Source organism: Zonotrichia leucophrys, chromosome 3 (genome assembly GCF_028769735.1).
Source record: "Zonotrichia leucophrys gambelii isolate GWCS_2022_RI chromosome 3, RI_Zleu_2.0, whole genome shotgun sequence".
In the NCBI taxonomy this organism is placed as follows: domain Eukaryota; kingdom Metazoa; phylum Chordata; class Aves; order Passeriformes; family Passerellidae; genus Zonotrichia; species Zonotrichia leucophrys.
The window spans coordinates 83980033-84005686 of record NC_088172.1 but is presented as its reverse complement, the minus strand read 5'-3'; the positions used below and the strand labels follow the sequence as shown (position 1 = coordinate 84005686).

Sequence of the window (25654 nt, the reverse complement as noted above, 5' to 3'; positions counted from 1 at the left end):
GTTACAGAAATAGTGACTGACCCTCATAATGAAAATATCTGTGACAATAATGGTGCATGGAATTCTAGTGATGGTTGAAAAACTTTCTTGAAATATATTGAAAAACTTTCTCCCAACATATCTGAAGGGACTGTAAGTACAAATAAATTCATGCAAAAACATTTGAGACCGGCTCTTCCACAATAAGAAACTCTAATATTGTTGCTTTAAAAAAAATAAGCAGCTTTACTTACTTACTGTATCACTTAATGCAAAATATTTACTTACTGTATCACTTAAAGCACTTTTGAGCATTTTGAGAGCTCCTAGATATGAATTTTAATCAGAAAAGTTTCCCTTTCAAAAGAGAATAAATTGAGGCACAGATCCTAAACTTTTCTGTTTTCCTAGGAATGACTTGGTAAGCAAGCCAACAGAAATCATGGGTGATCATACTGGAATCCTTCCTTAGAGACAATCCCAATACTTTAAATTTTGACTTATTAAGGATGTAAGGAGACCCTGTAATTTCACTTTTGAAGTTCTATACATGTCAAATAATCAGTCTTTTAATCAGTTTAAACAGTGGCCTTAAAGATAATTCAAGCACTTTCTGTTCTGAAGGTTAATGAATACTATTTTGAACATTAGCATATATATGAAGACATACATAACATATAGGGCTATTAGTTTCATTACAAGAAAGAGAGTAAGTAATTACATACTTTCAAAATGTCCAGCTGAGCACTGTATTTAAATATTACTTTACAGAACATAAGGAATGGATAATAAAAACCTGGAGTTAGTAGAATTCATACACTCCCCTCTCTGAATGCAAAAATGTGTATTTTCTCCTCAGTCTCCTCCTCATTGCTTCCCATCCTCTCAGCTTGCCGATTTTACAGTCCTCTGTGCAAAGACCTGCTGCTGAATTTATTTCATGGGGGTTTATGTTTTCCCATCTGAAGGGTTTCTAATGCAAAACCTTCAAGGTAGAGCTGCTGCAACAAACTCCCCCACTGGAGCCTGCCTTGTGCACACATTGCTCTTGGAGTCTCAGCTGCCTTTGAATCCAAGCATTACAGAAGATGAAAAATTGCATGGTCTCAAGTACTAGAATTAATGCTGCTCAGTTTGGTCCTTTGCTGTCTTGTCCACAGCTATGTTGTGCAGAATTTCTTCAATCAACACGTTCTTTGTTTCACTCATAAATCAATAGAGGGAAATTTTATCCTCTGGTACCTTTTAGAGTGTTTCTCTCTAAGATCCCAATATTTTATATGTTTTTGTTGATCCTGTGGATGATTTTTGTTGGGAAAGTCAGTAAACATAACATCACCAAAAAGTTATGTCATCTGGGTAAATGTAAAATGTCTGGGCATGGACAGAGATGAGAGAAAGTGAGGGGGAAAAACCCAACATGCATAAAGATAAGTAAAGACAAATACAACTGAATGTGAAAAACCCCAAACTACTTCTGTGGTGAAAATGTGCTGCAAAAATGAACTCAAATAAAACACTCATTGTCTCAGTCACTCCAGTATTTATAAGTCCTCTTGTTGTCATGTAAAAATATTCCTAAGACCTCTTACCTATCTAATATTGAATACTCAACTCCTCCTTTTTTGCTAGAAGACTTTGGCACATTTCTGAGATCCTGGACTATGACTTTACATGTCTTTCACCTCTTTGAAAAGAAAAAAAACCAACATTTATATCTCAGTTGTTTTTTCTAATTATTTTTATAAAGTGCATTTATTTCTCAATATTAATAATTGTTATGGTTTCATTTTCAGTACTTTTCCTATTGAGCTCATATTCACTTTCTGAACCTGTGCAATCTTCTCTGATTGGAAAACAAAAAAAAGCTGCCAGAAACATAATTTAATTTCCTTCAGTACTTTGCCACACATTTTTGGCTATCAATCTGTATAATTATATTGTGTTGGCTTTTCACAGCAAAGTGTTACACATTTATTTTTACCCATTTCCACGTGCAAAAAAAAAAATCTTTAGAGAAATATCAAATTGCCTACCATACTATCTATCTTCAGCACTTAGTATTTTGTCACACAACTAGGTCCTGGAATAAGAGAAAATGTACTCCTTACAGTACAAAGGACAGATGTGTCAAAACTGAAACCTTTGGTGGGCAACTACCAAAGAGTACTTTTATTTTGCTTAAGTTTTGGGAAATCATTTGTGAAATTTGATGTTAAAAAATTAAAAAGCAGAATATAATATTAGAAGCAACATTATAAATATGCTATTGAGAACTATTTGGTGGCTTTTGAGGGCCTGGATTTTTGAGCACATGTATTTTCAGGACTAGAAATCTGAGAGTTGCTCCTGAACTAGAGACCAGAACTGAAAAAAACATGACAAAAGAGGCCCCCATTTCAAACTTGAGACATAGTTTTGGAATTACTTTGTGTCTGGGCTCTCTTGTCCATATATAAATGGAAAAAAAATCTTATTTTTATAAGTGTGAAAATCAGAAAGACAGAAAATGGAGTGCCTGTTAAAAATTCTAATAACCACTTTCAGAAATCATTTTTCTCAAAATTAGCCAGCCCTTAATAAGTATAATAAAAAGTAAAATGACTCTGCTGCTGGCTTTTGAAGCATGACATTCTGACATTTCTCTGATTCAAACCAACATTTCTAAAGAAACTTTTAAGATAGTGCCTAGACAAAACACAGTATTGAAATCCTGCTCAATTTCTTTTGAAATATAAATAGACAGGCTCCCATTGATACCAGTGGGAATGCACCATGACCTTTTGCTAATTTGAACACACAGAAGCTGGAAATGGAGATATTAGAAACCAGTAATGAAGCTTACAGCCTGAATAATACATCCTGCACTGCTTGTCACTTTTATTGTGCAATGCCATCATTTATTCACTATGCTAATGGTGCAGGTGAGGATTTTCTTTCAAGGCAATTGAAATCAGTAATAAACACAAACCCTTTTGATCACCCTGTTACTCATTAATTACAAAACCAAAATATCTTCATATTGTAGAATTCATCTGCTCATTTTTTCCTGGAATGATGATACATTCTGTACAGATGGAAGTCTATACAATTTTTATAATGGCCAGCAGGAGTTTTTCTGCCTCCTGATGATAAAAGTAAAGGCTTTGATTTTTCTAAAGACTAACAGAAGAATATTTCATAAATATTCAGTCATAGCATGACACCTACTCAAACCTATTTCAAAGCTGAAACAAAATTGGGAATAATTGAGACCACTTGGAGATGCAAAATGAGGAATTACTCCGTCCTGTTGCTGAATTTCTAGGTCAGGACATACAACTGTTCCCTTTCACACCAGATTCAGGAAAGGTGTCCCTGCCCATGGCAGGGAGCTGGAACAACATGATCTTCAGGGTCCCCTCCAGCCCAGGCCACAATGATTCTGTATTGTTACAATGCTGTGCTGAAGGAGTTCCTGTTCCAGTCACAGCTACTGCTACATGGATAGAGATTAAATTGCATCCAGAACTGCACCTTGGTGTCATTCTTATCATAAATGATGCTAGAAAATACACTACATTCTTCTTAAAATGTAAATAGTGCCATTAGTAGATTGTGGTGTTACTCAGTGCCATTTAATGTAACCACAGTATTTGCTGGCTCAGAGTTTGGATGTGGACCCACAGTTTGCATTTTGCAAATGTTATGTTTTAAGCCATTACATGCTTTGGTTTGTTTTCAGCAGGTGGTTTGTGTATGATGTAGCATGGCTGTTCATATGTGGTGGGACAGGAGTGCTGCCATGACTTTGGTAGTTATTCATCAGTGAATTTTTGAAGAAAAGTTTTTGAGGAAATTTTCCACACTAGTTTTAAAGGATGATTTTTACAGAACATGCTGAATTGGAAGGGACCCACAATGATCTTCGAGTCCAATCCCTGGCCCTGCACAGGACAACCCAAAAGTCACACCATGTGCCTGAGAGCTTTGCCCAAACACTTCTTGGGCTCCATCACGCTGGTGCTGTGACCACTTCCCTTGGGAGCCTATTCCAGTGGCCAGCCATCCTCTGGGTGAAGAACCTTTCTCTAATGCCCAGCCTAACCCTGCCCTGACACAGCTTCAGGCCATTCCCTTGGTCGTGTCACTGGCACCACAGAGCAGAGATCAGTGTCTGCCCCTGCTCTTCCCCTCAGAAAGAAGTTGTAGACTAGATTTACATTATTTTAAACCGCCTGAGGGTTTGCTTAGCATTTCTGAATATTGAAATTATCTACCATTATCTATCCAAGAGATGTAAGCATTTTAGGAAAGGTGATGATTTGCTGTTATTTTTGACGGAAAAAACCCACCCTTCTAGAGGAGCCATGAATATGTGACTTACTGATACCTGCAGGCCTGGTGATTTGGAAGAAGGAATAACCAGGAAGAAGAGAAGGAAAAGAAAGGAAAAGGAAGGAAAATGGAAAAGGGAAAAAGTCAGGGAAATGAAAGGGAAGCATCCGGTAAAGCAGCCGAGGGCATTCTCTCAGGTCCTGTCACTGTCACCAGAGCACAGATCAGTGCCTGTCTCTGCTCTTCCCCTCACGAAGAAGCTGTAGACTGCAATAAATCAGTTAATAATGTACATCAGACTACATTTACATTATTTTAAACAGCTTGAGGGTTTTTTTAAGCATTTCTGAATATTGAAATTATCTATCATTATCTATCCAAGAGATGGAAGCACTTTAGGAAAGGTGATGATTTGCTGTTATTTTTGATGGAAAAAAACCCGTCCCTTCCTGAGGAGCTATGAATATGTGACTTATTGATACCTGCAGGCCCGGTGATTTTTCTAATCAGGAAGGAGGGAAGCAAAAGAAAGGAAAGGGAAGAAAAATGGAAAAGAGAAAAAGTCGGGGAAACGTAAAGGAAGCAGCCGGAAAGCAACCGTGGGCGTCTCCCTCAGCCGGGGGGTGGGGCCAGAGGGGCGGTCCGGCCCCGCCCCGGTCTCGCGATGGGCGCTGGCCCCGCCCCCGGCGGTAACGGCCGTACCCGCCGGGGCTCGCGGGCGCTGTTTACGGCGGCGCAGCCAATGGGCGTGCGCGGCGCGCGGGTGGCGCGGCCAATGGGCCGGCGGGGCGGTGCGTTTGAACGGCGCGGCGCGAGCGCAGGGGCCCGCGCGGCCCGGCGCGGTCCGTGCGCTCCCCGCCATGCCCGGCCGCCCCGACGACTACGAGGTGCTGCTCACCATCGGCGCCGGCTCCTACGGGAAGTGCCGCAAGGTCCGCCGCAAGGCCGACGGCAAGGTGAGCGGCGGGGGAACCGGCGGCAGCGCAGCTTTGCCGCTGCCGTGCGTCCCTGCCCGGTGCTGGCGGCTCTCCGCGACACTCGAGCGGCTCTGGCAGCCGCGCGGCCCGGCCGCTGTCCCGGTCACTCCCCAGGGTGTTTGTGCCTCCGCAGATCTTGGTATGGAAGGAACTGGACTATGGCGCGATGACGGAGTCGGAGAAGCAGATGCTCGTGTCGGAGGTGAACCTGCTGAGGGAGCTGCGGCACCCGAACATCGTGCGCTACTACGATCGCATCATCGACAGGAGCAGCACCACCCTGTACATCGTCATGGAGTACTGCGACGGGGGAGACCTGGCCAGCCTCATCGCCAAGTGCGCCAAAGAAAGGCATGTGGAGTGTGCTTGGAATGTCTGGCACGGGGCTTGGGCAGCCCGGGGAGAAGGGAAAGTTACTTTGTAACTTCTGAGCAGTTTCGGGTTTAAACCTCTGGGCCCGACGACTCTTCTCAAACGTGAAAGGTTCTGTACAAAGTTACAACAGCGTTTGGTGCTGAGCTATTGGCTGCATCGCCCGATTGGGTGTTGGTGCTGAAGTATAAGAAACCCCGAGCTCTCCTGGGAGGCAGATGCTGTTGAGGGGTTTCTGGCTATGAATGGGGTTAAGAACATAAACCAGGAGGTTACAGCTCTTTTTGACAGGGCAGCATGGTCTTCCCCATGAGTAAAACTCCTGGGACCCTTGGGTTTATGAGGACGCCAAAGTGTGTGGAAAGAACTGAGTGATTTTGAACCCCATGGGAGTGTTTAAAGCTATTTTATGTGCCTATATGTAAAGCTTGGAGAGACATCAAGTTGATAAGTCTTCACCTTGGTGTAATCTTAGACTTAGCATCCATCCCCAGTTTTCACATTCTTAGGTCAAACAAGTACGTGACACCACCTCTTTGTGAGGATAGTCTAAAACAGTTGTGCAGCTGCCTGCGAGCATCCTTGTTTTTATTTAAGGAAGTTTATATTAAGAAATCAGCTTTGTTTTGGCTGTTACTGTATGTTGTTCATTATTAACAAATGACAACATATTATTATCTTAAGTGATCAAAGGGACAGATCTCATAACAAAAACATCAAATTGATGTTTGTAAATAATGAAAATGCTATGTGTTTGTTAGATGGTATGGGAGAGGAAGGAAATACTGCAGTTATTCTGCAATGAAAGCCTCAATGTCATCTAACATATTTGCAGTGATTTTTAAAAACAATTAGTTTTAAAGGTTGAATATGTAGATGTCTGTTGCTGATAGTCCTTATTTGAGTGGTGTTTTATGACAGTACCATGAAAAAAGTTATGGAACTAAAACTGGCAGTGACTTATCAAACTGATGTGTGTTCAGAAAATCCATTAAACAATGTGTTTGTTTTGCAGGCATTTCTTGGATGAAAGCTTTGTTCTCAGAGTGCTGACCCAGTTAACGTTGGCCCTGAAGGAGTGTCACAGACGGAGCGATGGTGCAGTCGCTGTGCACCGGGACCTGAAACCAGCAAATGTCTTTCTAGATGGCAAACAGAATGTGAAACTTGGAGACTTTGGGCTGGCCAGGATATTGCGCCACAACACCAGCTTTGCCACAACGTTTGTCGGCACTCCATATTACATGTCTCCAGTAAGACCTCCTTCTATACCTTATCTTCCCTTCTGCCCCTCCAAGGTGTGCTCTGTTGGTCTCAGAGTCCATGAATGTTTGGGAGGTTTTAATGAAGCCTTATTGGTCTTAAATGCAGGTGACTTTTTTCATAAAGTATGTGTGCTCTGGAGACAAGGTTATCCTGCAATTATTTTCATCTCCTTTCTTCCCCACACAATCAACTTCCTTCTGATAACAGTTGCTCTTTGCTGTATAAGTTTTGTTATATTCTTGGGACACTAGAGGTGTTGGGAGTATATTGTTCCTGAAAAGGAATAAGGAAGTTAGAGACCTTTTATGCTTCATACTGTTAAGGTAAAGACCTTATTAAATTACCTTCTAATGGTAGGATTTTAAATTATAGTGGAAATGAGCAGGAATTATTTATTTCCCTGATGCAGGGCACTTTGTGTGGGAAAAATTAATGTTGACTGAAATAGAGTTGCATCAATTAAAGATTGCTGCAACGCTTCAGTCTTCTACATGCAGTACTGCTACAAATAAAATCCTTCTAGTAAGAGTAGATATGGATATTAGTTAAGATGGAATATTAGAAGTTGCTCCAGTATATAATGGTTTATTTTAGGTTTGAATAGTAGCTGATTATCCTGCAATAGTGGAACCATGTCTTTGTTAATAAACCTAAAATTGTTCTCTTTCTTTAGGAACAAATGAACTACTTGTCATACAATGAGAAATCTGACATCTGGTCGCTGGGATGTATCGTGTATGAATTATGTGCTCTCTCGTAAGTAGGGTGGTGTGGTAACAAATGTGGAAACATAACTGCTAATGTAGGTGTGATTGTATTTTGTGTAGATGAAAGCTTAAAGGTTTCAGAGACTAGTCCTAGATTTTTATTTCTCTATTGGTCTTGATATTAGATAGTCAAAACAAACCTTGACTGCAGTTTTTTTTTTTCATAGTCTGATACTTTTTTTTTCTTGAAAATAAGTCCTGTAAAACTAGTGAAAGAATCCAAGAAAACTTTTTTCCTTCAGGCCTCCATTTACAGCTTTCAACCAAAAGGAGCTGGCAGAAAAGATAAGGGAAGGGAGGGTCAGGCGAATACCGTATCGTTACTCAGATGAGCTGAACAACCTTCTCAGGGACATGCTGAATGTAAAGGTAAGAACCAATTACTAATTTCTCCACCTGTGATTTGAGCTAGTACTGAAATACTAGTTTTTCTTCTCAATTATGAAACAAACCTACCTGATGTAGTGGTTGTTATCACCTTGTCACTGGCAGTGTCACTTGTAGAGGAAGGAGGGAGGAGTTTGCTCTGAGTCCATCGGAGGCAGCAGCTCAAGTGTCATGCCAGGGTCACAGAGTGCCAAAAGGTGGCCTCAATATTGGCTTACATGGGGTTTCCTGATTGCATGCTTATTGAGGCCTTATAACTTCAGGGTTAAAATGGTTCCAGTGTGTTTAGGAGCTGGAAGGGGCCGTTTTTTCTTCATTTTAGGGTTGGCTTTATATGGCTAATGTATAGCTTGTTCCCCCACCCCTGGTGGGGATATTGAGAACAACATGGCAGGGGGAACGAAGCTGTAACAAGTGCCCAAGCCTCCAGCAGGCATGGATTGTTCAGCAGAGTGTTAGCTGAGCAATGTGCTGGCAGCTGCCTCTGCAGGCTCACTCACCCCCTTCTGACTCTGCAGGGAGAGGGTCCCTGGGCTGGGAGACACAGTCCTGCAGCTCTAGAGCTGAAGGCTGGTGACAGCCTTCTCCCTTAGCTTTTATCATCCTGCTGTGCTACAGCTTCCCAACTCCAGTTTTCTCCAATCTCCTTCGCTTTGTAGCACCTTAGCTGATCTTGCTTGGAAATCTGACCTCACTGTTTCTCCTTACAGATGGAACGTGTTGCTAATGCCTTTCCATTTCCTAATTTCCTTTAGGATTACTGCCGACCTTCTGTTGAAGATATTCTGCGGCACCCCTTGATAGAAGATGTGGCGACAGAAGAACAAAAACAGAATTCTGAAAGAAGATGTCTCAAACTGTGGGAGCCAGAAAGGCTGCAGTTCTCAGATGTTGTAGTAAATGAACTGAAACGAAAGGAGCAACAGTTACAGGAGCGAGAGCAAGCCATTAAAGAGAGAGAACAGCGTCTGGAGCGTATGCTATTCCATTTTGGGAAGGGGGTGGCAATGGGATTCTGATTCAGTTGGAGGAAGAAAAAGTAGACAGTTTTCACAACCCTCATTTTAATGCACTAAGATACTGTAGTACTTCATTCACCACTAGAATTGTCTAAACACCAAACCAAGAATGCTAGGGGCTTACTCTGCTATACTAGCTTCTTTTTTAAGTTACTAAGATAGACTTGGTAGTTTGGATATGGAAATCTGGTTTGTGAAGATTATTAAACCTGAGTGGCAGTTAGGAAAGTATACAGAAACATAGGGTCTGCACTGTGCAGTGTAGGTTGCTTTTTCACCTACTGTGTAAGTAAACATTGCTTATTCTAACATGTAACCTAAGATGAGCCTCATGCTGGAAAAAAAATCTTTGAGTAAACTGTCAACTGCTATTATAAAAGCTGCTCCCCACAGGTAGCTTACCTGTGAGTCTATAGCTGGCTGGTCCTCAAGTGTTGGTATTTCCTCCACATGAAATATCCCTCTGCATATGCAGTAGGCTCTGCAATACAGTTTTTAACCATGTGGATTTTTTTGTCTGAGCCTGAATAACAGCTGCTGCTGTTGTAAGCAGGGTGTTAAATCATAGCGGGATTATAATATCTGATATATAAATATTTAAACCTGGTGTCATGTGTGCCACAAGTTAATGTGCAGAATAGAAAGTTGCTGTCTCTTTGTTGCAGACATGTCAGAGTTTGGGACAGAAACATGCCTGGCATTTCAGAGTACTTGTCAGTGCTTTACTAGTGCATTGATAAAGGTGTATCTACACAGCAGTAACCTTTGTTTAGAGCCATAGAATCAGAAGTGTGGGTGCACCTGACTGGCTATTACTGCTGTCTTTCCCTGTAAGAGAAGCCCACCGTGCACAGTCACTCTGACATTTACATGTTCACGCTGCATACTGCCGTATTTCTGCTTCCAGAGAGAGAACGGGAGCTCAGTGTTCGGGAGAGACTGGCAGAGGACAAACTTGCTAGGTATCTTACTAACCTATAATAGTCTATATTAGAAGCTCTACAGTCTTACAACAAAAAGCTTAAACTTCTCTTCCCATACCAGAGCTGAAAGCCTGCTGAAGAGGTGCAGTCTCCAGAAGCAGCAGCAGCAGGAGGTAACATGCGCGGAAGGCCCAGGTATGCAAATACTCCGGCAGGCGCTTGCACGGGTCGATGTAGTCTGGTGTGAGCAGAAGAAAGCCCCTGGTGCTCAGCGTGCTCACCACAGTCCCCTTGGGGAAAGGCAAAGCCCACTTATGGCTGCAAGGTTGAGAAGAGACTTTTGATTTTCTGCTTTGCAAAAGGACTTAATGAGTGATGCTCAACCATAAGCCTGAGTTAGCACTGTTTGCACTGCAGTTTGGTGCTGTCTGAGAAATGAGGTTCTTGTGGTGACTCAAACCTTTCTCAGAGTTGCACTTATTTTATGTGTGGATGTCTTTTTACAGACCTTTGATTTGGTTAATTTAAATAAAATTGTACATGTCTAATAAATTCAGTTTTCATTAAACTTCCAAAAGCTTCAGCATGGGAAGTACTATTTTTTTGCAAGGGACCCAGCTGTGACCGGTGGGTGCATCATATAAACTATGAAGAATACACATTGCTATTATAGAAAGAAAAACTCATATTTGAAAATGTACTAAAACACTTCCTGACTACCTCTAGTCCAATCTGTTTTATGGTAGTATTTTATACTCACTTTGCCCTTGGTTGTTCATTCTTTGCTATCATAAGGGTATCATCTGTTAATTGCTCCCATCTGTTATTATTAAAAATAATATTCAAGTATCTAAATGCCTTTTTAAATAGTGGTAGGGATAGTGAAGGGCTGGGTCAGAAGTAGTACTCTAGAACAAAGATGTGTGAACACTCTAACGTGCAGTAACCCTCTCTTCATTTAGTTTTGGTCTGATAAAGCAAGATAAGCATGTCACTGCCTCCAAAGCAAATAAAACTGAAGTAGCTTTTTCTTTTTTTCCAAGAAATGCCTATCAGAGCAGAAAAGGACACAAGTAAAATGCCCCTAGCAAGGGAGTGCTTGAGCTGTACCTAACATTTCTGTCAACTTTGGGAATTCCACCTGTCTCAACATCTTGTCTGACATCGACACATTAAAGAATTTGAGAACAAACTTGCTTTTGGCTTTCTGATGTTGCATCTAAAACTGGATGACTGAAGGCAAATGAGCTTCAGCTCTTACTTCTGTTCTCTTCTGCATTTCCCACCCCTTTACATGATATTTGACCTTACCAGGCATATTAGTTTTTGAGGATAGGCAAAACCTGTTTGTGTGGTTAATACCTCAAGCTGGATAATGCAGCAAAGTGAACATAGTTATTATAAAACTGACCAAATTTTTCATTATCTGTAGAGCATGTGATTTGCTACCCTTCTATTTCATTCCATGGCGCTCTTGTAACTGGGCATAATTTTAGAAACACTTTCTCATACAAATGGACCAAGTGTTTCTCCAATAGTGGTACTAAGATTGCTTGCTTGTGTTTTCAGTTGCTCAAATATTGCTGTATTTTTCACAACGGGATTGCATCTTGCACATCTCTTAGATCCCTAATTTGTCCTAGAAGTCCATTGGGTGGTTCACTTGACAATAAAATGGAATACCAAAAATCCAGGGTTTTTAAGACTGTGTCCTAGACACTGCCCTATTTTTACAGGGATGTTCTGATTCTTAGTGAACCATTTAATGTTACAACAGACCTGACTTCCGCTAATGAAGCTAAAAAATGCTGAAATATTTACTGGCTTTTAAAATTCATTCTTGCTCTTTTGTGCTTATTGCATGTTTGCTGTAGCCTCATAAATTGACAATTAAGGCTTCAGTGTTGAGATTAGAATAGTGAGACCTTTGATTGAGTAAAAATCACACCTTAAGTTGGGCCTTGTGAAGTTGGCTCTTATGTGAGGCAACTCAGCTGTTACAATAGTTTTTGATGGCAGTTTTTCTACTCTTAAATCATTGACTGCCTTTTGATGGTGGCATGCTATAGGATATTCTATGAAAATTCCTGTCCTGAAGGCTGCAGTGAAAGCAGCTTGTTAATTTTCAATTCACCTAAACTCATTACTCATCAAGTCAGAGCCTAATTTGTACCCCAGTGACTTAATACAAGGATAGAGTTGGAATGATGTGGGTGAAGTACAAAAACCACTGGCCAGGTTGAGTCTGCCCTTGCTATGAAGCAAAGAAGCTTTTTTCAGTAGCTGAAAATTTATTCTGCATTTTCTTTTGGAACTGGCATATGTTACTCTTTATTGAATTCCTGTCCTTCAGAAGAAACATGTCTTCTTTCCTTAATCAACCAATCTTTCCTTAGGTATTGGGAGGTGCACCCTAAAAACTACTATGGCATATATCTTTTTACCATGATCATTTAAAAGGCTTGTTTTCAACTTTTTTCTCAAAAACTAGAAAATAATTGTTGCTGTTAACAGAGATGCATTTAGTAAGATGACTTAAAGCCATAGGTAATTGACAAATTGGGCATCAGGGTTAAAAGCAATAAATGCTGGAAGATGCACTAATGCAGTACTTTTTGATTTCTTAAGATAACACACTCCTGCTTCCCCTTTCTACAACCAAGAAGAACTCACACTATGATGGAACTGAAGAGAAAGCTGTACCTCATAATATGGAAAACTATTTCCTTTCCAAAGGAAAAAGCTCTGATCTCAAAAGGCGTCTCTATGCTGCAAATCTACGGGCTCAAGCACTGGCTGAACTGGAAAAAAACTATCAACTAAAGAGCAGACAAATCTTGGGCATGCGTTGAAACTGTAACAGATACATTTATCTTTGAAAAGAAGATTAAATGTATAGGCAGATACTTGTGCCTCCCTCTCTTAAGCTAGAACCTACTGAGAAATTATTTTAGCAGTTTCACAAACTCTTCGTTTATGACAGGTAGTTTATGATAAATGGATAAGATGCTAAATGATGAAAATAGGTACTTTTGATACCAAATAAAACAAACTGAATTAATTGTATTATTAAAGAAAAATATTTTGGTCCTCCTGTTTACCATACTTTACTCTTCTGAAAATATAAAGAATGAATATATATAAATTATTTGTTTAAAATCTGATGTGAAAAACTTTTCAGGTGAAAAATGTACAGAGACTTTCAGTCTGTGGGTTAAAATGTTGTATGTAATGCACAGTTGTTGATAAAGGAAGTGTTTATATTCTGTATATGTGGGAAAACAGTGCCTTCTTTTCTGCACTTGTAAATATTTTTTAACGAAAGAGCACAAAGATTTTATCCATCTCCTCCTGCTAAGTGCTCTATCAAAGCAGGCTGCTTTTAACTTTGTGTTTTGACTAATGTGTGGGATGGGTCAGAATAACATAACTTCTGAGTTTATATTCCTTTCTGCCTGAGCAGCTGAATGCCTTGTCCATCCTTCTACAAGGCCTGTGCCAGGGCAGGGCATTTGAAATAGCACCTTCTTTGCCTTGCCTTGAAACTGTGCTATAAACTGATCCCCTGAGACTGCTGTCCAGGATGGGACACCATCCAGTGTATTAGCATCTGGGTTTTGGGATGGGGCAGTTGTCCTTTAAATAGTAAATCCTTATGTTCTTGAATAACTTGTGGAACCCAACAACAAATCTGCTCTAGCAGATTCTTAACAACCCAGCAGAACTTAACATTTGCTTGTGGAGTGGTTGCTCTTTTCACCACAACCTTTGCTTAAAAGAATTAGACATGACTATTTTGTTTGCTAATCTGAAACTACCAACATTTTGGTGGTCATTCCCTAGCAGTAGGTGTGGTGGGAATGTGCCAATGTGGATCAGTGCAGCTTTCCTCAGCATTCTGTTATATTTCTGAGGCTGCTCACACGTATGTGGAGGGTAAATCCCTGCCTGGTCACTATGTTTGCACACTCAGGTTTTTCTGTTCTGTGCCTGAATCACTGCATTGCACTGCAATACAGTTCTGGCCTTCATGTGGATCTTTATGGCTTAACCCATAAAACATTAAAGGGTAGGATACAGTGGTGTCAGTACAATTGGAAAAAATACAAAGGATTCAGGAATGTTTTGTCTATAAAATGCAGGTATCAGTGAAAGGAGGAAAACAGGCAGCTAAGAAAATGAATACTGATTCATGAGAGACCATATTCAGAGTCACAGAATGGTTTGAGTTGAAAGGGAGCTTACAGATCATCTGGTTCCAGCCTCACAGCCATGGACAGGGACACTTCACTAGACCAGGTTGCTCAGAACTCCATCCAGCCTGGCCTTGAACACTACCAGGGACCATTCAAGAAACATCCATAATTTCTGTGGGCAATCTGTTCCAGTGCCTCACCACCCTCACAGCAAGAACTTCTTCCTAGGATCTAGTTTAAACCTACTCTCGGTTAAAAGCCATTCCCCCTTGTCACAACGTGCTCTAGTGAACAGACTGTCATCTTTCTTGTGGGCTCTGTCCAGGTATGGGAGGGCCACAGTTAGGTCACCCCAGAGCCTTCTCCAGGCTGAACAACCCCAATACTCTTAATCTTTCCTCACAGGGGAGGAGCTCCATCCCTCTAACCATCTTGCGAAAGGGCTGGCGTTTGCAAATGTTTTTTCCTTTAACACCACCAAGGTAAGAAAATGGCTTGAGAACATTTTTTTTTTTCTCTTGGGACACACGTTTCTCTATTTAAAAGTAAAATGCCTTGAGAGAGCACCGTCTTTGGCATTCCTCTTCCTTTAAGACTCTAGTAACCTCAAGATGGCACTGTTGCCTTGTCATTCATAAGAACATCCTCTCTTATACATACATTCAAAATCTAATATCTTATTTACATTTATTTTTACCTGGTTTGTTTTAAGAACTTTGTTGCAAGATGCTGACTTTCTTTGGCTACGGATGCTTTAGTACTTGCTGGTGCAATTAATTATAATTATCTCCAATTTGCCATTTTGCATCTTATATGCATGCATTATAAAAATAGCTGAATCAAAGTCCTGCTTAACAACTACACTGTTATGAATCCGAAATGCTACAGAGTGTGCAACTGTATCAATCACAGTGGCAGTAATAAATGAGAACAGCTGAGGTTACAACTGTAGCATTAAGCTGCTTAACTGTATTCCTTACAGCATCTTCTTGAAGTATTATCACTCTAATATGATAAATGCAGTATTTCTTGAGGTTTTTGAAATAAGAACTTCCTACCAGTACGTGTCAAACATAGTAAAAGGCATCCTGGAGATGGTCTTCATTCTCTCTCAGGATTTCTGCTTTGGAATACTGAAATTCACGTTTTCCTTACAAGGGCGTTATTGTTTTTCCAACAGAACGTGTGCAGCATTGGAATCACACTCAGGATGCAATTTTCAAACATATTCAGGAAATAGAACATTTATAGGAATGGTGACTGCTTATGGAGTGCTTCCAAAACATTGCCATCATGCTGATGTCTTAGGGAAGTGTGTACATATGGATATGGTACAGCTTAAGACTTACAGAATGATAACAATGGTGTACACTGTGGAATGTTGTGAGAGAAATTAATCACTGTTTCATACAGGAATTTTAATAACATAATTAGTTGTGAGCACCTCTGAAACTGCAGAAGTTTTATATGCATAGAAACATCAAGGATAGCCAGGAGGGGAAGTTGCATCACCTTTGAAAAATACAGTCCAGTCTCCTGGTTTTCAACAGTTATGCCCTGTTCCCTCTGCAGCCAGCTGAACAACACTTAAACAGTGGGAAAGTGCTGGCCAGCTGGGCACATAAGAAACTTAATGAAAATCAAACATAAATATAGAGATCCATCAAACTTCTTTGTAAAAGTGGGAGGTGCCACTTCTGAGTCTCCATCTCTTTGGTCCCTGTGGCAAATGTGGACCCTGTACTCTAGAAGTGTCTTCTCTACAGCAGTAAATCTGCATTTCTCCGCCTGTGGCAGACCTTTGGCTGTTGTTCATCACCCATTTCAACAAAGGAATGAGGAAAATATGTGGGGGGACCATGATGCCATCAGTGGAGCTGATGCTATGCCAGAGATCCAGTATCCCCTGCACAGGGTGTTAATAGAGTCTAGGTGTAATAGCATATAAAACTTCTCAAAACCACTTCTGACAGCCAGAACACACCATTCTCTGTCGTGTTCTCACCTCCAAAGAAAGTTGTAAAACACCAATAGCAGCATTTCCAGGTTTTCACCCAGCTTTAGTGGTTATTGCTTAGGGTTGATGGTTTAGCCTTCAGTGTTTGTCACAGATTGCCAGAAGTTTATGGCTTATCCCTGTGGTCCAGGGCCTATGGTTTATTGATCCCTGTGCTCTCACACCTCCTGCTTTTTTTGGTTTAAGATTCATAGCCTATGTTTAGTGTTTTGTGGTTTATTGGGTAAATTATAAACTCCTGAAAGATACAATTCTCAAATTCTACCCCTGAAGCAAGATTTGTAAGCTTCCTTCTTCATGGTACAGGGTTCATCTCTCTGTAGTCTGTGTTGATTGATACTGGGACTGCTCTTAGTTTAGCTAATGAAGTCCTCAGAATGGATCAGACACAGGTGAAGGAAGGGGTGGATGGGTGGGGTGGTGTCAGGTGCCATGCCAGGGTAGGCATTTCTCTTCATGAGGAGCTCCTGGGGACAGAAAGAAGACTTCCATATCTGCCACAATCCCCTTCTTCCTCCAGTATCCATTTTCCTATCAATGCACACTATAGTTTATTTGATCACTTTCATGCCAGAGGGCACTAAGCATTTCAAACCTTGCCAGAGTCCAGCTCTGCCTGGCCATTTTGCAGGGGCCTACAGGTGGAAGATGAACAATTTGGGCAGGGGTTGAGCTGAAATGGCATTTTGCCACTTCTGATTTCCTCCCAGCTTTCACAGAGGGGAGACCTCTGTCCCTGCAACCCACTTGCTTTTCACATTCACACATGTGTGCCTGGGTGGCTGTTCAGGGTCACTGAAGTGGCTGCTGCAGTTTGAAACAGGGGCTGTTGTTTCCTTCTTTGGGTTGCCTAACCCCCTCCTAAAAGCTGGTGAGAAAGGACACAAAAATATTGCCTTGGAGGAAGGGGACCAAAGGCATAAAGTTTATTTTTAACCATGAATAAAGTGTTTCATCCTCATAAAAAGTGTTTTCTCCTGACCCCCTTCCTTCAGACTCACAGGCTGAGTGATGATGTTTTGATGTGGTGAGGTGCTGGCACTCTGGGAGAGGAAGAGAAGACAGAAACTGCTGGTCAGTGGAAGAAAACTCCTGTCCAACCTCTCCCAGTGTCCCCAGTGCCCCCAGTGCTCAGGCCACACTGGGGCTGCTCAGAGTTGCACCCAAGCGTCCTAATCAATTCTACATTTTGGAGAAGAAAGAGTGGAGGGATATATGCCACCTTCTCCAGAGATGCAAGAGTGGGATGCTTGTGTGCCACCTTGCACCCTCCCAGCACTGGTATTTGCTCTGTGCCATGGAGCCAGGTATCCACCCGTGGCATGAGGAACAGCCAGGCCTGCCCTCTTTGTTGTGACAGGAAGGTCCCCACAGACCATGGCATGGAGCAGGATGTCCAGGGACTGGATCACCCCGAAGCCATGGTAGCAGTGGAAGCAGATCCGCTCTGGAGGGCTGTACCTTGGCATTCCTGCAGGACACAGCCACAGCTCATCCAGGGGATGCTGCTCCCTCCCAGCCCCTCCTTTGCTCGGGCACCCCTGGGGATGTGAGGGCACACCCACTGCCTTCTCACCAGCACCTGGGCATCCCTGGGATGTGAGGGCACATCCACTGCCTTCTCATCAGAACCTGGGCACCCCTGGGGATGTGAGGGCACACCCGCTGCCTTCTCACCAGCACCTGCTCTTGTTCACAAACTCTGGGTTGTGAAAGAAAGCGTGTGGTGCTGCAAGAGGACAGCTGAGTAGGGAAAACCCTCCCCTTATCCCCTACACCTGAGTTGGCCAAGAAAAATATCATAGGCCAAAGCTGAAAAAGGGAGCGGAACAGCCCAAATCCTCGTGCGACTGAAAACAAAGCCGGAATCCCTGCTCCTCCAGGACACCCCAGAAGTCCTGAGTGCACTCTGGATGTTCCGTCACAAGCACAGAGCCCTCGGGGAGCTCGAACCTGTCCAGCAGCCTCAGGACAGCCGCGGAAGCCACAGGAGGACACCGTGAGGAGCAGCACCGGTTCCAGGTGAGGAGGAATGCGATGCCGTCAGCGGGGCTGATGCTACTCGGGGGTCCGGGTCCATCCCCCACCCTCCAGAGGGGATGTCCCGGTGTTCCCCTGCCCGGGCCCGGACGCTCCCCGGCGACCCCGCAGCGTCCCGGGGAGAGCCGGCGGAGGGATGGGCGGGACAACGAGAGCAGAGCAGGCAGAAAACCGCTCGGGAGAGTCACTGCTCCTGCTGATGACGCTGCAGATGCTTTATTGGTCACTTGCTTTTCTAAAAATTTTTGTTTTTTCAGTTTGTATTCCGCTTTCCTGGAAGTGAAGCAGCACTTGCTGCCGAGGTCAGTCTAAGCTCAGCATTATTGCCGTGATTTGCAGCATTTGCTCGTGGCTTGCCATGTTTGCATTGCCTCAGTGGCGTGCGAGACTCCCTGTCAGGGAGTTGATTCTAAAGCCTTTCTGCGGGTCCTGCCCCTGCATCCCTTACCGAGGTGGTTCTCCACATCTTCAGCCTGGGAAAACTCGCAACTTTCTCAAAAAAACCCCGACACATACCAAACAAAACCCCCAAAACCAACCAACCAACCAAACAAAACCAACCCAAACCCAAAATAAAAAACCCAACCAACAAAAAAAAGAGCCACCTCTCTCCCACCTCAAACCCCTCACCTTTAGAAAGTGGGATTGAAGAAATTACTATGCTGTAGTGAAGTGCTTTGAGATCTGTACATACTGAATAATACTATTTAACTCCTCCTAGTTCGTAGTAGATGATGCCCTGTATGTAAACAATTGGTACAAAGTTGGAGAAACACTGTGCATGTTTTGCATGGATTTACTGTTTTTTGTTATTATAAAAACATGCACTACCAAATATGCTGCCAACTTCAGTCCTAATCCAGTATCCCACAATATCGAGCTGTGAATTAATATTTTTTTGTGATCTTACAGTAAAATCACCAATTATTCTTTAACAGAAAATCAGAAGCATAGACAAGGAAAGCACTGAATAATAATGAGTGCAGTGGTGAGGACAGTTTTCAGTATATGCAAACACAGAATTGTCTCCTACTCTCCTTGTTAGTAACCAAACACAGAACAATGATCCCCTTCCCCCATTTACAGGCTCATTCTCCCTGGTGACTCAGCCTGGAAGAATAGGAGCTGCTCCCTTCTTTAATGCCAGGAGGACTCCTTCCAATGCTGTAAATCCTCCTGTGCTGTGCCAGCTCCAGCAGTGCCAAGGAACAGGACATGAGCCCAGCCTCACACCTCATGTCCCCAAATGCATTAACACCCACGAAGTGGGGTCCCTTCCTGTCCTTGGCAAGTAATAAGTAATAATAAATGCATGAAATAAGCATGAACATAATATATAATACATAATATTATATTTTGTGTATAAATATATAGCATTTACATGCAAATATTACACTACAAAATATAATATCTAATAGATACATGTACATAATGTAAATATATAATATAACAAAGAATTAAATAAATGCATGTATTAGATGTTTCTCAGCCTGGGAGTTATTCTGAGGAAATTCCCATTGAGGCCTTGCATTACCTGGCAGCGAGGTTTTGGTCTGTTTTAAGCATGTAGCTAGAAGAAATAACCCCATGCTGATAAGTCGTCTTTGCACAGCTACTGGGTCCCTCTCTACACACCAACACAGGCCACAAGGTGAACTGAAAATGTCTCTGTGGCAACATCCAACCTTCTGATTTTGTTACTTAGATTAAGCCCAGTAGCTGATGAGAGGAAATTCACCCTGAATTAACAAGATGAGCCTGTCTGTATGTGCACTCAGTGCTCTGCTTCCTCACCTAGGTTGCTCAGAGTAGTGTAGCTCTTGCTTATGTGTTTCATGAAGTGGTTACTTCTTCAAGAAAGAGGAAGGATAATTTGAGGTAATTTTATATAGATTACTGAGTTTTATGTGTTTCATGAAGTGGTTACTTCTTCAAAATAGAGGAAGGATAATTTTAGGTAATTTTACCTAGATTACTGAGGAGGTATCAAAAGGCTATATTTGATATGTTTTCTGTTTTTAAAATCTTGTCTAAGCTAATTGTCCCTTGGTATGGGAGGGAGAGTGGTTGTTGAAACAATGGTAGTTTATTTACAGGTACTTGGGGTTTCACTGTAATTTCCTTGTGATGGTGAAAACATCAACCCTAATTCAGCATAAGTGGAAGCAAAGGATTTCCATGGAACTGCCTTTTCAAGGCATGTGTTATAATTGGGACTTCTAATTTAGTACCCATTTCACTATTACATCTTCCTCTGTGAGTTACAGAGAAACTTTTTATAAAAACTTGGGCTTAACATCATAATAAAAAGTCCATTGACCCCTCCAGTTGTTTATTAGGGTCATCTCTTTGCAGTGTATTATTTCTGGATTTTCTCTTACATTGATCCTCATTAATGTTTTATTTATGTACTTCTGAAACATTTCCAGTGTGTGGACCTGAGTGATTGGGGCTGCTCTTGCCAGAAGACACCAGCAGCCAGGGGATAGCCAGACTGCAGGGCTGAGGAATACTGAGGAATGAGATGGCTTCCCCACAACCTGAAACCTTTCCATCACTGCTGGATGGATTTCAAGAAGACAGTACACAATTTAAACAGGAGTTCCTGATGTGAGAATCTCTGAGTCAGGGTTTAAAGTTATGTCAAAGCCACAGCTCCTAATGATCAGCCTTTGAGCAATAATTTCAGGGCCAGCCTTTGAGATTTTCTGTAAATTTTCTTTCATCTCTCTTAGAGCATCTGCAAAGGATGGAGAATTCCTAAGAAAACCTGTCCTTTTTCACAAAATATAAATCCTACTAAGAACTATTGTAGTAAAAGCTGTTGACAAATGCATTTCCCCCATCCCCTGCTGGTAAGTCCTTTAAGTTTGAGGCATGAGTGACATCAGAAGAATGACAGTGAGGGGGCTGCACACTCTGGGAGACATCTGCCATGCGTCAGACACCGATGAACTGGGGTTTGCAAACTACCAAGGAAAGTTGCTGCATAGGAAAAACGAGGGCAGGATTATTGGGTTTTGTCCTTGGCTGGGAAATGCAGGAGGAGTTCTGGCCCTGTGGGAGCCATTGATGCTATTGTGGCCCTGGCTGTGCACAAAGTCCTGCCCTTTTGATTTAGAGTGTTTATTTGTTTCCAAATCTCTTTCCCCACCATCCCTCATTTCTACTCTCTCTGGGGATGATTCACTGGAGTAAAACCACATGAGTATAACACCCATCCAGCAAAAACACTTGAGGACACACTTTAAACTGAGCAAGTGTTTTATTACTTCCTGAAGAATAATGTTTTTACAAAGTGATACCCTTATGTTTATTACAAATAATACATCTTATAAACAAATCATTTTAACTAAAGGGAAACCTGTAGCAACTGCCCCTGTTGCCCAGCAATCAAATGAGGCTGGCAGAAGGAAGCAAGAACTTTGGAATTAATGGAAATAACTAATTCTGACTCTGCCAATTACTTGCTTTTGATTTTCTTTCCCCTCTTGCTTTGTTCCTTCTTGACTGTCTGCTCCATTTCCTTTGTATTTTTCAGTCACACTGTTGCTTTTTTTTTACAGAAACAAACAAAACCCATAAAATTACATTGTTTGTTTGGCCACTGTGCTGAGAACTCTTTAGAGGACTGAGGAACTCTGTTCACTGAAACCATCAGGGTAAATAGATAGCAGCACAGAAATAAGTGTGCTCAATGCAGGCCAGTATTTACCTTGAGTGTCTGCATATTCTTTTGATGTGAAAAGAGGATTGTGCTGTCCTCGGTGCTTTGCCACAGAAGCCTTTCTCCAGCAGTAAAACTGAGAAAGCAGGTTTAATCATTAGCTGCTTTGCACCTTGGTGGCTTCAGAAGGCTGCGTGGAGACCTTGCAGATCACGGCCCTCAGGCACACCCAAAGGCTGTGCAGGCAGTCTGGAAAGGAAGAGCTGGAGGTGACCATTCTCCTTGCAAGGCTCCAGCTGTCCCAGATAAACACTCGTGCAGGAGTGAGGAGGGGGAGCTGCAGTGGGAGGGTTCCCAGGCAGATGCGCTATCCTGCTGCCCCAGAGGGCTCCCTCGCTGCCTGGAGCAGATAAAACAGAAACATGGAACTGGGCTGCCTCCAAGTGTGGGTTACACTGGGGCCTGGCAGTCACTGGGCACAGCACAGCTCCTGTCACTGGCTGTTCAAACATGGAACTGGGCTGCCTCCAGGTTTGGGGTTACACTGGGGCCTGGCAGTCACAGGGCACAGCACAGCTCCTGTAACTGGCTGTTCCCTGCCATGGGGAGGCTGAGCACTGGGATTTGGTTGCCAGAGATCCACATCCATATGCTGGGATCTGTGTCACCATCCCAAGCAGCACAGACAGACAGGCTGTGTGACACACTTCCAGCAGGTCAGAGAGGCACTAAGGAGGCCAGGAGGACTGAGAAGGTCAGGAGGACGCTGTGGTATCTGGGGCTGGGATGAATCACCTGAGCAGAGGGAAGGCTCACTCATGCTACACGCCCTGGTAGGAAGTGCTGGGCTCTTGCTGCCCTGACTGCTGGATCAGGCCAGAGCCATCACGCAGGATGATGGCAAATGATAATGATGGCTAAATTAAATTACAGCGATCAAGCAGCTCCTCCTCTCCCTCCTGAAACCCTTGCAGCCCACACAGTGCCTGCATGTTGCCATACAGAAGATCTCAGGAGCTGGCCACTGGTGCACACCCAAATCCTTGTTCACCCACACAGTGTCCTAGAGGGCAATCCACTGGGATGGCTGTCTCCCATGGAGGACTGTGTCAGCCCAGCCTGTTACAACTCCTTGGGGATATGTGAACACACAAACACTATTGGCTGACTTTCTGTGTGCTTATAGGCTGTAACCAAGTCTCCAGGAAACATTTTTTCCCACTTAGGATTAGATACAAAGGTGTTGGATATAATTATCAACAACACAGAAGCTTTGAAGACCAATTTGAAAAAGATCTCCTAATTTATTGATTTTTAACAGTTAGTGTCTATGTTTTGATAATGCCTATAGTGATTTTATATCACTACCGTGCTATAAAATGCATGCACTGAGCTTTAACAACAGGGGCATGCTATGCTACTGCTCCTCAAATATATATTTTGCTTATTTATACATTTCATTTTTTACAAGAAGAATATCCTTCTGAAGTTGAATTCCCAAGAAAAAGATAGGTCCTGGTTTATTTAACTGGCAAAGGCACAAAGTTTATCTATTTTATGTGGCTAATAAAAAACTGAATAAGCATATTCCTAGAACTTTAGTTGGCACTGTTCAGGATCCTAAGGTTATACACGGTTTAACTGCAGCTTTTTACACAAGAGCTTGACAAATGACAGGAAAAAAGACCTTTAGCCCCACAGTTAACTAACTAACAGGTAATATACATTGTTAGTCAATAAAGGAGATGGAACATGTATTTCACAAACAGATTACTTGGAAACTTGACTGACAAGTCCTTCCTGGGACAGCCACTGTAACTGCTGGATTTAATAACTGCTTTGTCATCTTAACAGTGATGGAAATGCGTTCCCTCCATTGGCTCTGCAGCTACTGTAGAACATCATTTAATCCACCCATGCCAATCTGAAACCTTATTTGCCCAAACATTAAGGCAGAAACATCTGGCTAGGTATAAAGCCAGTTAACACAAATAAAGCTTGCAAGAAGCAATGTTCACAGTCACTATTTTGCTATGCAAATAGCCATTGATAATGAACACTATAGAATTAGCTTGTAAGATCTCATGCCCCAAGTGAGGCTTCTCCATGTTTAATCACCTACATAGATGACCCGCTTTCCAAAAGCATCCACCCCTTATGTTTGCTTCTGAGCAAACTGTCAGCTGCCCAGGACTGATTAAGTCAAAACACCTCCGCTGTGCCTGCGAGTTTTAATTTGGAGACCCAGCCTTGAGCATCACATTTCTAGCATATTGCTATAGCCATTGGTATTGGCAGGACAGGCCACTGGATTCTACTCTTCCTGCTGGCATTACTCAGCTTTTGTCATTAAAGAACTCACTTAATTCATGCTCTTTAATGTAAGAATAAGAGCAAAATCCTTGTTTTAGAGGAGGCAAAACTAATGGTGGGGGCAGGAGTCACTTCATTAGCCACTGACCTAATCTCCAAGCAATTCACACCAGGCTGTTTCTATAACCCAGGGCAGAAATGCGCACTCTAAGGATGGAATTCATCTGATCAAGTACACAGCGTTGTAGGAGGAGATAAACCAAGTTGCAGACTCCACTGACAAAGCTGATTAGATCTCTGCTGACTCTAAAGGGAGACTTGTGATCACAAGATGTTTGTGTATCAGCTACCCATTCCCAGACATGAATCCCTCCCTTCTTGTCCAGTTGAGGCTGTGGTTTCATGGCCAGCATCAATGAATTGCCAGTATATGGTCCTACACTTTTCCCTGCCCCAATCACATGGTCCTGTGTGTCAGCTCTAGCAATCCTGCTGCCCCAGGTAAATAGGATTAGCTTGCTGGACTGATGAAAAGCAATGAAGATGAAAAGGAATTTGGTTTTTGGTTGCACTGGCAGGCAAAGCTGATGCCCCTCATGGCATCATGTGCCCTAACTGCTAGATCTGAGGCCTGGTTGGGAGCAGGAATATAGTTTCTGAAAGGGACTGGCAATGGCCCCTTTTGGCACCACCTTTTAGTTAAACCAGCTTCAGTTGAGAACAAAATGGCCTCTGTAGAAGACAGTCTGGAAAATTAATAGATGCAGTTATAGAACATAAACTTAACATGTCAATGTTTACTGCCCTGGGATATGATTTGACAAACATCAAATATAATTGATCCTTAAAAAGAGGCCTTCATGTCTCCATCCTTATGTGAAGGGCATGTAGTGTCTGGGAAAAGCAGCAGTGTCCAGCAGGTCTCAGAGTTGGGATTGCAGCACATTCCAATTCAAAGCATCAGTATTTATTGTGTAATAAAGGCAAATTCACCCACCTAAATCTGACCCAGTAAATATCTAATCCATCAATGGTAAAATTATGACTATGCTATAGTCCAGCCACTTGAATGGCTTTCCAGCCTTTGTGTCAGGACAGAGGGCTGCAGCTCTTGCCTGGTGTGTGCTGTGGCAGCAGGAGCAGAGTGTGGCTAGGTGAGCTGGCTGGGAGCACCAGCAGCACCTGGGCTGCCCTCCAGGTGAGACCTGGTGGCGCCAGGTCAGAGCAGGAGCCTGCCAGGGGTGCTGCCCAGGGCCCCGAGCCCGAGCATGCCCTGCACATCCTGTGCCACCGGGCTCTGTGCCACGCTGCAGGCACTGCACAAATGAGAGGATGTGCTGTATCCTGTGCTCATGGCTGCTCCAGGAAGCAGCCTGTAAACTCTGCATGTACACAGCCAGGGGGATGGCTTCCT

At 42.7% G+C, this 25654-nt stretch overlaps 1 protein-coding gene across 3 annotated transcripts; it reads left to right on the top strand.

Moving 5' to 3' along the window:
* The first annotated feature begins 5092 nt into the window (after positions 1–5092).
* Positions 5093–13277, top strand: NEK2 (NIMA related kinase 2). Of its 3 annotated transcripts, none has more exons than XM_064707022.1 (9): positions 5093–5252; positions 5407–5624; positions 6661–6898; positions 7585–7667; positions 7921–8047; positions 8821–9040; positions 9992–10046; positions 10129–10202; positions 12636–13277. In XM_064707022.1, the coding sequence occupies exons 1-9, from the start codon at positions 5157–5159 to the stop codon at positions 12857–12859; spliced, it is 1335 nt and encodes a 444-aa protein (XP_064563092.1). In that variant the 5' UTR covers positions 5093–5156; the 3' UTR covers positions 12860–13277. The 3 variants fall into 3 exon arrangements, with proteins under 3 accessions (XP_064563092.1, XP_064563094.1, XP_064563093.1); XM_064707024.1 differs by lacking the exon at positions 12636–13277 and adding an exon at positions 11051–11188; XM_064707023.1 differs by having other exon boundaries at positions 5098–5252; positions 7585–7646; positions 12636–12991.
* The last annotated feature ends 12377 nt before the right edge of the window (positions 13278–25654 follow it).

What these genes read in the sequence shown, in the direction of transcription:
- NEK2 (XM_064707022.1), top strand. Translation starts at nt 5,157, where the DNA reads ATGCCCGGCCGCCCCGACGACTACGAGGTGCTGCTCACCATCGGCGCC. An exon ending in GGGACATGCTGAATGTAAAG is followed by an intron (nt 8,048 to 8,820) that starts GTAAGAACCAAT and finishes AATTTCCTTTAG; the next exon opens with GATTACTGCCGACCTTCTGT. An exon ending in GAGAGAACAGCGTCTGGAGC is followed by an intron (nt 9,041 to 9,991) that starts GTATGCTATTCC and finishes TTCTGCTTCCAG; the next exon opens with AGAGAGAACGGGAGCTCAGT.